We start from the raw sequence: 13,647 nt of genomic DNA, 5'->3' as shown, positions 1-13,647 counted from the left end.
GGAGTGAGAGGCGAAAAACGTTGCACTCCCACTATCCGCCAATCCAGCTTCAGACTGAGTCCACAGGAAAACGGCTGCACACAGAACAATGTTTAGATACAACAAAATCACCGCAGAGAAGGTTACCTTGAGTGGTAGCTGATTTCTCGGCGGGGAGGTGGAGTGGCAGTCCGGCCTTTATTGTGATAGTGATGTGTGATGAGTGACAGCTGGTGCTGATGACAAGTGACAGCTGTCACTCCCGGTTGCTATGACGCCCTCTCGTGCTTGAAGCCCGCACTTCAAGCAGGGCGCCATCTGGTGGTGGTGGGCCAGCAGTACCTCCTCTTCAGCGGCCCACACAACAGTGAAGATCAGAAAATTGACTTGTTGTAACCAGAAAGTATTTTCCCCGATGGCTGAAATGGTTTAAAAAATACCTTTATCCATATCTGTGACAATCTGAGACACTGAAACTAGAGTAAAAAGTGTAGACGTAGATTAAATGTTGTTGGTACAATGACAAATGCAGTATTTTTGCTGCAAACTGTTTCCATGAGATGTGAAAAATAGGTGCCATGTAAAAAATTCAACATGACGTGAATTATAACCAGTTAGGATGTGCGCTGTAATGTAAAGTCGACATCAGATTCTGACACGTGATTTCTCTGACTGAAAGCCCGGTAGAGTTATCAATTCATGTGACAAAGTCCTCAATAACTGTCAATCACAACGGATAACATGAAAATAAAGAGAAACAAGTTTGAGATCAGTATTAAATCATGCCCCAGTTATTTATATACTCTGTGAATATGAGCGAGTGCAACAACAAATATGCAGTAACACAAATTATGAGGTCACTGTAAAAAAAAAAAAAAAATCAGCCGTGTTACAAAAATACTCTGTGTAACAAGTGTGTCCAAAGTAAAACTACGAGGGGGGGAAAACGGGTTAATTATGTTTGAAAGGATGTTGAGCACAAGGTGCTATTATCTCCCTCACTGAGAAACGAGAGAATTAGCAGAGGTACAAGGAGAACCACCAACTGTCCAATGTGGTGCAAGGCTGCACAAACACTCTGCATTAATCCTTCTCTCCTCGTCGTTAAAAAACACTAATGAGGGAACACCAGAGTGTTGTTCTTCTGCCAACACACAACAGCTGCATCCTTTAGACCACATTCACATTAACCGGACTGGTCTTTCCCCTCTTATGGAAGATCAGTTGAATAAATAAAGCCCTGTGTTAAAGGAGAACACTCATTTTCTAAGCAAGATAACTGTAAAGTGTGTCCATGAAAAAAAATGTACTTTGTGTTTAAAGCAGATCTCCCATTGCAGATTTCTGGCACCAGATTGGTTAATACAGTTGCTGAAAACAGATAAATAAATCAGATTCCCGATTAGGGTATGCTATAGTGAGTAATGGAGTAGTGAGTAATGAGTAACAGATCTGATTTGACGTAACTGGGTTGTAATCTGTGCAGATAGAGGGAGATATGCCTCTTTTATTTAAATTTTAGAGATTGCTTTGGTTTTATTTCATTACTGCATCTTGAAATTAATAATTTCTGCTTTAATGTGGATTTGGCTACTAAGTTATTTTGATGACTTGTTAAAAATACTGGCTGAAATTAAAATATAATGCACATTTTGTTATTTGTGACATGAGTGCAGTGGCTGGTGTGTGTGCAGTTCTTCTTGTCAGAAGAACACACTGTTTCAGATGTTTGAGTGTTGAAGAGCACTTGCTATGAGAAGGTGTTGTAATTTTGGATCTCGGCTGTGATGCTGCAATATAAACTATGTTAGACTTTTCTAAAAATTTAGGGCAGTAACGCTGTTTCCATTGAATTTTGACCTACAGCAGTAAAAAGTAGGTCCAACACAGCAGTACCACCTTGAGTTTTAGTTGCTTCCTTCATCTTTATCCACAATGCTGGCTCAAAGTGTTTTGAGGAAAACAACAGCTCTCAGAAAATTAGACAGCTGTCACATGACAGCATGATTTTGCTATTTTTAAGTTCTGATGTGCATCGTTATCTTTCCAACTATGTCATCATTTTCACTTGTTCTGCTAGTCTGTAGCAAGGACTTGCAAAACAATCCAACTGTCCAACCACAATATTGCTGAAACAGAGGAACTACTACACATGAAAGTAAACATCTGACACTTACGTAAGAACAAAACAATGGGAAAAATGTCACTTGCCCAAAGCACTGTTACTCAACTTTTTCCAATATCAGATGAGCTAAATTTTAAAATTGTTTCTTGCTTATCAAAGCCTGTCTTCTGACAAATTTTCTGAAGCTACAAGTCATTTCAGGCTGCAGCAGTATCAAGAAAACATGAGGCCAGGTCAGCTGAGCAGCTGATAGGGCCACCCACTCGGTCAGGGGATGCTGACACCACTAACACAGAGGTCGCTGTGGTCAGACAGCAGATTGCAAAGTTCAGTCTGGGCACAACCTTCCTCCAGCTGAAAGAAAGATGCCATGAAAACTAATGTGTGTGTTATTAAATCATGGAGAATAGATTCCTGATCTGGTTCATGGCGTTATTTCCATTTGACTTAGGGAATTGGCCACAGTAGAGAAGGTTACGGTTCCTTCAGATCGAAGCACCTAGTCTAGGACCCGAGCTAGATTGGGCCCAATTACTATTCAGCCTTGTTGGAACCAAGTCAAAGCTTGCTGTCTTGCTGTAGGACTTAGATCTATGTATGTTTGAATAACTAAAGGGATCGGAGCGCGCACACAGTCAGCGGTGATGATGTGCCACATGGGGGGGGGGGAGAGAAAAACAGCAAAGTTGAGGTTCCTCACATGACCAAAAAAAAAAAAAACAGTGAGAAATAATACAATAAAATAAGAAACAAAGATCTGTTGCATTAGTCTCCCCAAGTAACCACTCTGGATGATATATATAGTGTCCTCTGACATGAACCTCCTCCTACAGGTGCAGGCAACTCCAATCCTCAATCCTAGGCACATTTCAAGGAGTAGCTGCAGATGAACTCCCAATGAACTCCCACAATCCATCTGGACCAGCAGTTGTGTCCATGTCTGCAATTACTCCAGCCATATTGTGCACAAAATCCTGAGAAACAGTCTGATCTTGAAGATTGAATCTTTGCCACTGAGCAAGAAGTAGTCTGCGAGACATACTAAATCATCAGGGAAGTCACAAGTAATAATTCAGAAACTGGGTCCATCTACAGACTTCTGCAGAATTCTCCAGAATTTTCCCCACAAGGACATGGTGAATGTCTTTGGCAATACCACCTTTACTCTAACAAGGAGGGCAATGGCTTTTTGACCCCCTTCTTTGGCTACACACCTGGAGGAAAAACAGATGTTGAGGAGAAAAACGTTTATGAAACAGAAGATTGATGCACACTGTATGTAAAGAGCAGACACTGGGCATACAGCAAAGCAGAAACAAGCACACGCACTTATTTGGTGTCTCTGGTTTAATTAATTCTAAACTGATCAATAAAAAAAAGCCTTGATCAGGCATTTCTCCTCGAGGGGGTTTGGTTCGCTTCTCAATCTCTTCATTACTGCTGCATCGCTTCCTGATATACAAAAGTACAGGACAAGCCGGCAGCCACAGAATGTATGTTAATCACGTCCATAAAATTAGTGGTACTAAAAGGAATTTGCGTGGACATGTTATCATCACATTCTTTGGCTGCACAAACTAAAAAAAAAAAAAAAAAAAAATTAAGAACCCTTAAAAACATAAATGTGCAATGGCTCCAGAGTCACAAAGAGTTCATTTGGCCTTTAGCAGGTCTGGGTGTCATAGCACTCTAATCAGGGGAGGTGATGGTCTTATGGTTAAGCGGTAGGCTTGAGACCAGAGGATCCACTGTTCGAAACCCCTGTCAGGCCAGAGGGGAAATAAATAAATAAATAAATCACTCAGGGCCCTTGGGCAGGGTCCTGAATCCCCAAGTGGTTCCCAGTATGTAGTAAGCACTTTACATAGCAGTACCCTGACATCTGTGTATCTGTGTGTGTGTGTGTGTGTGTGTGTGTGTGTGTGTGTGTGTGTGTGTGTGTGACACAGAGAGAATTGGTGAATCTGAGGCATTGTACAGTGGTTTTAGCCTCTGGTTCAGATGGAAACAGACTATATAAATAGAGTTCATTGAGTGGGGGATCCGGGTTTAATGTCAATCATCAGTCCGTGCAGCAGGTTGTATTAGATCATACTGTTACCACTAGCAGGACCCATGATGACGCTCACCTGACAGGTATCCACTCACTGATCGTTATTGAGATTTGGATGAATTTTGTCATTACAAATAAATTATAAAGATAACACTGATGATCAATCAATGAATTTCCACACAAATGTGATAAATGCATCAAGCCAATGATCCAAAGCACAAGAGCAAGTCTATTTATTTATTTATTTATTTATGGTGCCATACACTGGTATGTATATATAATTTGGCAGTGGCCTGGTCTAAAATCTTCAATCCCTTGACCTTGTGGCAGGACCTTTAATAGGCTGTTCCTACTGGAGAACTGGAAACACCAATCGAATCTATGGAAAATATCTGTTAAATTGGGAGGAGAGAGAGAGGGAGAGACTGAGGTTGGTGGACAGATTTTGTGTTCCAGCTAGCACTGTGACTTGTCCTGAAGTGAAGGCTGTGGATGTTGATGTAATTTACAAACTTTTCATGAATGAGGCCCTTGAGAACTTGTCCACAAAAAGCACAGTTATGATCAACCCCCATTTCACAGTAAAGTGCCTATTTGTTGGTGCTTATGTTCATAAATAGACAATCAGTAACCACCATTTACCTCATAGCATGACTAATGACCCCTGGGTCTTAAGTATTTCTTCCTCTACTATTTGCCCCCCCTCCAGCTAGCTTATCTGTCATCTCAACAGGAAAGGCTCTATTAAAACACTGCTGTATCCCACCCTGTTAAAAACCAGCTTTTGTTGTCAAGTGAAAAATTATCGATTCCAGGGCTCCCTCCCTCACAGAATGTGTGAAAATGGACCAGAGGCCAATCAGGGCTGAGGACTTTCCCACCATTGTTTGCCCCTCTCAGACAGGAAATGTCATGTCGGTACTCACTTTGCAGCAAACTTGACCATCTGTTTGCTGGCACAGTCTCCCACCGCGACCAGTGCCTGCACGCTGAACTGCTGTTGACGCAGGACCAAGAAACACTGCTTCCCTGAAAACAATTGACAGAACATAGCTGTTAACAGGAAACTTTCAGGCATGCTTATCTAAGCTAACTGGTTTGACATAATAAAAAAAAAACAAGCAGGCTTATTTATCCAATAAGGCTGCCTGTGATTTGGGATGAGGACATTTTGCTGTCCTTAAAGCTTGTCCTTGTACTGCACAGGTGAAGTGTTAAACACATGTGAACGAAGGCTTCACTTTGAAGATGAATGAATGGAGAAGAAAGCAAATATTTGGGCTTTAACAGTCAGATTGCCCCGACCCTTTGATCTTGGACTGGAGACATGAGAGCTGTACTACAATCCCACCGGCACATCCTAAATAAATCAGGATGTTGTTCTGCTCACAAGGAAATCCTTATTGAGAGCAGAAACAATAAAGATATGATCAGATGGAAGTGACACTTGACACTGAAGTTCTCTGGAAGGAAAGGCTGCATGATCATCATTAAGAGCAGCTTTAGCAGATTAGAAAAATGGATTTTCAGCATGGCAGAAATGAGGAAGCACACTCGTATATCTGGAAGCACCTGGAAGACAGAAAGCTGACCACATATTCAAATCGGTTATGTCACAGCAGTCTACTGCTGCGGTGGAGTTCAGCTGGCAACATCTGATGCATGGTAACGTTTTATTTCCAGATTGGGTGGTTGGTTGCAAAAATCCCACCTGCACAGAATTCAATACAAATACACTTTTTTTTTTTTTTTTACTTTCCAGCTTCTGCACTGTGTCTCAGACAACACCCACTGCTGCTCCAGGTGGGTAATCCCGGCTTCACTGAGTAAAGGTCCTATCTACCATGTACTGCTTCTACCTGTGCACATAAAGCTAGAGTTGGTAGTCCTGGAGAGGTAGCAAGAGAGCTAGGAAAATTTTAAAGTAGCACCTCCTCTAGGTTCCACCCCCTCCCTCCTACCCCGTCAGTGCTCCATCCAAAGCCACGCCCCATAAACTTGAACGCACATCTGACTGTGGGAATCAGCAGGGCAGAGGAGAGCTGACTTAAGGCCCCCTGACATGAGCATTCCTTTGACTCACGTAATAGAATGCACGCCGTCGTGATGATCCCACCCGCTGTGTTCCCAGCTGGACGCCATTCTTTGTTCTACCAGCTGTCACATGCTCTGCGCTGGACGCTGTGCATATAAAATAATTATTTTGTGACGGATTAAAAATTTTCTCTGCAAACTGGCCGTTGAAAACAGCTGTAATCACTTCCTGAATCACACAGGACCACTCCAGCTTCAGCCATTCACGCACGCGTGCGCCTAACAAGCTGCAGAAAGCATTTTGAGCTGTCTAAAAAGGTCATTATTTGTCATGTTTACATTGTCTTGGATTGGTAAAACAGTTGTGTGTTCTTTCCTTCTTGTGTGCAGCTGTTAAAGTATGCTACTTGGCGCAATGTAATCCCCAACGCGATGTGCAGCTCATCAAGTGGAGTAAAGAAGTGAACAAAGAGAGTGGTGACGTCAGCGGATCGCATCAGAGCGCAGCTCGTCTGAACAATTATAACAAGAAATTAAATCTGCCCAGGGGGTTTTGAACATGTGCATCACCGGCTGATTGGGACCAACTGTGTGGACTCTTCATTGTCAGAACATTTTCGAACTGCAGCTGGACACCTTTTGGATGTGGACCGAGCTGTCATTCTGATGCCATTTGGCTTCATTCTGGCTATGTGTGATGGGGATATGAGTCATGGAGATGGAATGTCTTCCATGGATACAGACAGGTATTTAATTTTTAATTTAACCTTTATTTAACCAGGTTTGTCCCATTGAGATCTAGACCTCTTTTGCAAGGGAGACCTGGACAATTATAAAGTTTCCAGTTCATCTAACCTGCATGTCTTTAAATGTGGGAGGAAACCAGAGCACCCGGAGGAAACCCACGCAAACACGAGGAGAACAAACTCCACAAAGAAAGGCCACAGGTGGGAATCAATCCCATGACCTTCTTGCTGTGAGGCAACAGTGCTAACCACTAATCCACCGTGCTGCCAGGTATCAAACCTTCAGGTCTATGTATTGGTAGCTGAACTCCTTACACACTGAGCCACCTGTTCTGCATAAAGTCATGGTTGTGGTAAAAACCACCGCTCATTTTGTGGCAGTGACACTGAGTCACAGACCAAAGATCCTTCCCTTTTTGTCCAATTGTTCAAGGTATTTATACAGACAATACCACACTCTATGGAATGGCTCTTTACTGTTTTTAGCTGACAGGAAAAGGTTGGTGACTTCTCTTCTTATAGCATGAACCAGAGTAACAGTATTACTCGGAGCAGCTTCTATACCGTTGCAGATGTACAAAGCATGCAGCATTTCCTGCCTGCAGCTTCTTTTCAAAGTGACGATCTAAGATAAAAACCCCTGAGCAAAACTTAGAAGATAAAGTCATAAAGATACTGGAAAACACCAAAGTTTACATAACTGTGTGAGTGGTCCCACATTCACTGTGAAAAAGCCTATCGTCTTAGCAGCATGCAGTGCCAGAACACACTGAACCAAAAGGGCAAATTAGTGGTCAGCTGACAATGACACCTGCTTGTTTGAGTGCACCTTTCTGATAGGGCAGCAAGACACCAGGAAATAAATCCTGAGATTGCAATACTATTGCCTCAGAGATACATAATTTCAAATCAAGCCTGAGAACATGCCCCGGTACTACGCTTCACCGCATCCACAACACCATAGAAAAGCCTTGGGTTCTGGATGACAACCACTTTTTACCAAAATTGGAGCAACTTTAACTTCCGAGCCTTGCAAAAACTGAAATATACAACTTTGTCATATTTTTTATGTCTTTACCCAAGAGAATTCAGTCATAGATCGTCAAAATTGTACCTTTTTGGAATCCTTATGATCAGACAAATAATGCCATATACAAGATCTGTTAGAAAAGTATCAGACCTTTTTATTTTTTGCAAAAACCATATGGATTTGAATCACGTGTGATTGCATCAGCCAAGCTTGAACCTTCGTGTGCATGCGTGAGTTTTTTCACACCTGTCAGTTGCGTCATTCGCCTGTGAGCAGGCTTTGTGTGAGCAATGGTCCACCCCTCTCGTCGGATTTTTATTGCGAATAAATGTCTGAACGATTTGGAGCTTTGCTGCATCAATTTTTTCCAGAAACTGTGAGAGACCTCCAGGTGGACACCATTCGGAAAATTCAGATGGCTTTCAGGGACCATTTTATGGGGATTACACAGATTAAGGAGTGCTCCACCCGGTTTAAAGACCGCCCACAGCGTCTGAGAGCGCGGCGCACTCCAAGCGCCGATCGACAGGCTGACACCCCGCTGAAACAACCAGATCATTTCCAACGTGAAGGCTTTGTTGATCCGGGACGTCGTCTGACTTCCACAAAAAAGGCATAAGGCGTGGACATCAGCACTTTTTCGGCACATTCCACTGTTACAGGAGTTTTTTTCATAGAAAAAGAAGCGGACGGATGCGCCACCGTGCCGCTCATGGCGCGGGACAAAACCACCTCCGTGTTGGTCTCACAGGACGGCTTTGAGATGGATTTCAGACGGCTGTCGTGTGACTATCCGAGAAATTGTGCATGAGCTGGACATGCCCCAACATGTCCTGTGAGGCTTCATCATGGCGTTGCTTTGCGCCATGCGGCTCCGCCGCGCCGCGCGGAATTCCTCCGCTCCTCTTTCCATGACAAAAACTCCTGTAACAGTGGAATGTGCCGTTCATTTCTAAACTGGACGCTGTGTTTTATCCGGGACGTCCTCTGACTAGCACAGGAATTGCGGAAGACGTGGACTTCAGCACTTTTTCAGCACATTGAGACAGACATGCTGAGGAATTCCGCGCGTCGCGGCGGAGCCGAATGGCGCAAAGCAATGCCGTGATGAAGCCTCACAGGACATGTTGGGCATGTCCAGCTCATGCACAATTTCTCGGATAGTCACACGACTAAAAAGCCACGACAGCCGTCTGAAATCCATCTCAAAGCTGTCCTGTGAGACCAACACAGAGGTGGTTTTGTCCCGCGCCATGAGCGGCACAGTGGCATATCCGTCCGCTTCTTTTTCCATGAAAAAAACTCCTGTAACAGTGGAATGTGCCGAAAAAGTGCTGATGTCCACACCTTATGCCTTTTTTGTGGAAGTCAGACGACGTCCCGGATCAACAAAGCCTTCACGTTGGAAATGATCTGGTTGTTTCAGCGGGGTGTCAGCCTGTCGATCGGCGCTCGGAGCGCGCCACGCTCTCAGACGCTGTGGGCGGTCTTTAAACCGGCTGCAGCACTCCTTAATCTGTGTAATCCCCATAAAATGGTCCCTGAAAGCCATCTGAATTTTCCGAACGGTGTCCACCTGGAGGTCTCTCACAGTTTCTGGAAAAAATTGATGCAGCAAAGCTCCAAATCGTTCAAACATTTATTTGCAATAAAAATCTGACGAGAGGGGTGGACCACTGCTCACACAAAGCCTGCTCACAGGCGAATGACGCAACCAACAGGCGTGAAAAAACTCACGCATGCGCACGAAGGTTCAAGCTTGGCTGATGCAATCACACGTGATTGAAATCCATATGGTTTTTGCAAAAAATAAAAAGGTCCGATACTTTTCTAACAGACCTCGTATTTTCTGATAGTAATTCTTCGTTGACTCTTACCTGGCAACTGCTGACACCCTGTGATGGTTATTATACATTCTGTATAGGCCATGGTACACTGTACGTATCGTTTGGCCACCTTAAGTAGGATTGAAAAAAAAATTGCCTTTTGTTTGGTGGACTAGTAGCACATGCTGGTATTCAAAGTAACATAAAATGCTGGGTACAGGATGAGATGGATTAGACACTGGCAAACCTGAACTGAAGCAAGTGACAAAACAAAGATTTTATTGTACTCACTAGATTTAAATGATGTTATCAATGTTGAGCACAGTTGCATTTTTCATTGGAGAAATTTTGTTCAACCCAAAGGGAGTGATGTCATTCTTTTAGGTCATAGGAATCGGAGGAGGATTAAGTCAAGAACTAGTGGACTTGCGGCTTTATCTTGAAGAGAAAGATGAGATCAACCAAATATCGACATTTCGAACATCTGACTTCAGTACACACTATGGGATTAGCCCAGAGGTTGTCTACTCTTAGCCGTTTGTGGTTTTAACACAAAGATGAAGTCAGTCTAACTCAAAACGATGAAAAAAGACAAAGGGTGACCTCACCTTTGGCTCTGCTTGTGTGCACTCTGGCACGCAGCCAGATCATCTGGTCCGCTTTCTCAGGAGTCAGGTCGCAGATGTGCACCAACACCCTGTCTGTCTCACACACACACACACACACACACACACACACACACACACACACACACACACACACACAAAATATAGTAAGGAATTTTTGTATCACTTCAAAGGATTTATCTACCTTTTTCAAGCCATTGTGCAAAGAACTTTGCAGCCTTGCAGGTTTTTCAGCACTCTGAAAGAAATTTGAATAAGCTTGCATGTGCATGTGTCGATCCATGCATAAAACAACATGTGCTCACATGACAATAAATAAATAAGATACAGGAGGAGCAGTGCTGACTGTCTCTGCGGTCTAATGGTTCTACTCTCCTCAAACTTTATGACAAACTGACTCCAGTTTCATCCGTGTCACTCAGAGGCAAGTATTAACCTTATTATCAGACAGCAGATGACGCAGACACAGAGGCTGCGCGAGAGAAAGCAGAGCCGCCCTCTTGGCTCACAACTCTTCCTCAACCCACATGAAAGCCCTCATCCTCCTCCTCCTGCCCCCATCCCCAAGGCTGAGCCTGACAGGTGAGAGGGCCCCACTTTGTTTGCTGCCACTGGAGCTGAAAGAGCATCCAGACAGATGGACGAGCTCGACAGGCCTGCCTGCTGCCTCTGCCACGTTCACTGGGGAGTTATCACACGCCATTAGTCACTGCAATTATCACTGGTGCTGCTGAAACGCAGATAAACAGGAACACCAAAACCCTTTTTCTACGGTGTTAATCAGTTGTAATCAACTTATCTGTGAGGCTTTTAACAGCCAGACTAAAGCTTTGCAGGAGATTTTGGATCAGAATGAAGAATATCAGTGATTAAAAAGACATCTCAGACTGTCTTGACTGAGTATTAAGTGTGTACTCACAACAGACACTCCATACTGCGCCCACACACCGGAGCCCCTAAGTCCAGTTCATTTTTATGAGATTGTGTGTGCTTTAGTGTCTGGCCTGAGTTGCAGAGGTGGTTTGGGGTGCAGTACACACTACATGCCTGTGCTGTTGTCTATTAGCTCTAACAGACAACAGCACAGGCTGTGGTGTGCACATGTACTACACTGAGCTCCCCTCCGTTGTTAACCTCCAATTTCCAAGTTCCACCACCAGAAAAAAGCTACGACTTTTACTTTCTTAAGACCTTTATTTTCCAACAATAAGCAAGTTGGACAACTAAATGTGCATTGAACAACATACTGGATGTCATTTGACACAGTTTGGACAAAATCAATCATCTAATGGACATGGACTGCTGGACCCAGGTTCATGCAGGAAGCCCTCACCTGTCCACAGCACAATTTTTGTCTATTGCATCACCAATTATACAACTTCATGGTGAAGTGTTATAAAGTAGTATTCATAATAATAGTAGTGCTATGTGACTAAAAGATTGATCCAGGTTTTGAGTATATTTCTTATTGTTACATGAGAAACAAGGTACCAGTAGATTCAGTAGATTCTCACAAATCCAACAAGACCAAGCATTCATGATATTCACACTCTTAAGGCTATGAAATAGGGCTATTAGTAAAAAAAAGTAGAAAAGGGGGTGTTCACAATAATAGTAGTGTGGCATTCAGTCAGCGAGTTCACCAATTTTGTTGAATAAACAGGTGTGAATCAGGTGTCCCCTATTTAAGGATGAAGCCAGCACCTGTTGAACATGCTTTTCTCTTTGAAAGCCTAAGGAAAATGGGACGTTCAAGACACTGTTCAGAAAAACAGCGTAGTTTGATTAAAACGTTGATTGGGGAGGGGAAAACTTATACGCAGCTGCAAAAAATTATAGGCTGTTCATCTACAATGATCTGCAATGCTTTAAAATGGACAAAAAACCAGAGACGCATGGAAGAAAATGGAAAACAATCATCAAAATGGATAGAAGAATAACCAGAATGACAAGGCTCACCCATTGATCAGCTCCAGGATGATCAAAGACAGTCTGGAGTTACCTGTAAGTGCTGTGACAGTTAGAAGACGCCTGTGTGAAGCTAATTTATTTGCAAGAATCCCCCGCAAAGTCCCTCTGTTAAATAAAAGACGTGCAGAAGAGGTTACAATTTGCCAAAAGAAACACATCAACTGGCCTAAAGAGAAATGGAGGAATATTTTGTGGACTGATGAGAGTAAAATTGTTCTTGTTGGGTCCAAGGGCCACAGACAGTTTGTGAGATGACCCCCAAAATCTGAATTCAAGCCACAGTTCACAGTGAAGACAGTGAAGCATGGTGGTGCAAGCATCATGATATGGGCATGTTTCTCCTACTATGGTGTTGGGCCTATATATTGCATACCAGGTATCATGGATCAGTTTGGATATGTCAAAATACTTGAAGAGGTCATGTTGCCTTATGCTGAAGAGGATATGCCCCTGAAATGGGTGTTTCAACAAGACAATGACCCCAAGAACACTAGTAAACGAGCAAAATCTTGGTTCAAAACCAACAAAATTAATGCCTCTCAGATGTGAAGAAATCATGAGAAACTGTGGTTACACAACTAAATACTAGTTTAGTGATTCACAGGATTGCTAAAAAAGCAGTTTGAACATAATAGTTTTGAGTTTGTAGTGTCAACAGCAGATGCTACTATTATTGTGAACACCCCTTTTCTACTTTTTTTTTTGTTTACTAATAGCCCAATTTCATAGCCTTAAGAGTGTGCATATCATGAATGCTTGGTCTTGTTGGATTTGTGAGAATCTACTGAATCTACTGGTACCTTGTTTCCCATGTAACAATAAGAAATATACTCAAAACCTGGATTAAGCTTTTTAGTCACATAGCATTACTATTATTCTGAACAGTACTGTAGATGAAGGTTTTCTTTAAAAGAACATGCAAAGTTTCAGGTGCAATTTGCCAGAAACTGTTTTACAATCCTTCTCTACTCTATTCCAACATGAAGCTGTGAATGTGGATGCAGCAGGGAAATGTTGCACCACTCCCAGTTTCTTCTCTCACATCCACAGAAGCCAATATTCTTTCAGAGCTGTCATGGTCTCTTCTTTCTAAACAACTGTTTTAAGGGAATTCCAAGAGCTATTCATTCATTAATTTTCAGCCGCTTATCTGAGTCTGGGTCGCAGTGGCAGCAGAGCGAGCAGCTCATTCCACACTTCTCTATCCTCAGCCAAGTCCTGTAACTCTTCCCAGAGGATCCCAAGGCATTCCAAGCC

The 13,647-nt window shown here is 43.0% G+C and overlaps 1 protein-coding gene across 1 annotated transcript in view; it reads right to left on the bottom strand.

Moving 5' to 3' along the window:
- The window catches only part of LOC117524326 (aspartate--tRNA ligase, cytoplasmic-like), a 72,258-nt gene that overhangs the window by 45,978 nt on the left and 12,633 nt on the right, over nt 1-13,647 (bottom strand). Inside the window, exons 7-8 of the mRNA XM_034186087.1 lie at nt 10,402-10,494; nt 5,084-5,186 (exon numbers count right to left, since the gene is read on the bottom strand). Coding sequence (XP_034041978.1) covers nt 5,084-5,186; nt 10,402-10,494 — 196 coding nt within the window. The remainder of the gene's footprint in view (nt 1-5,083; nt 5,187-10,401; nt 10,495-13,647) is intronic.

Source organism: Thalassophryne amazonica, chromosome 14, assembly GCF_902500255.1.
Source record: "Thalassophryne amazonica chromosome 14, fThaAma1.1, whole genome shotgun sequence".
In the NCBI taxonomy this organism is placed as follows: Eukaryota; Metazoa; Chordata; class Actinopteri; order Batrachoidiformes; family Batrachoididae; genus Thalassophryne; species Thalassophryne amazonica.
Note: the sequence above shows the minus strand (reverse complement) of the source record. Positions and strands in the feature narration are given on the sequence as shown.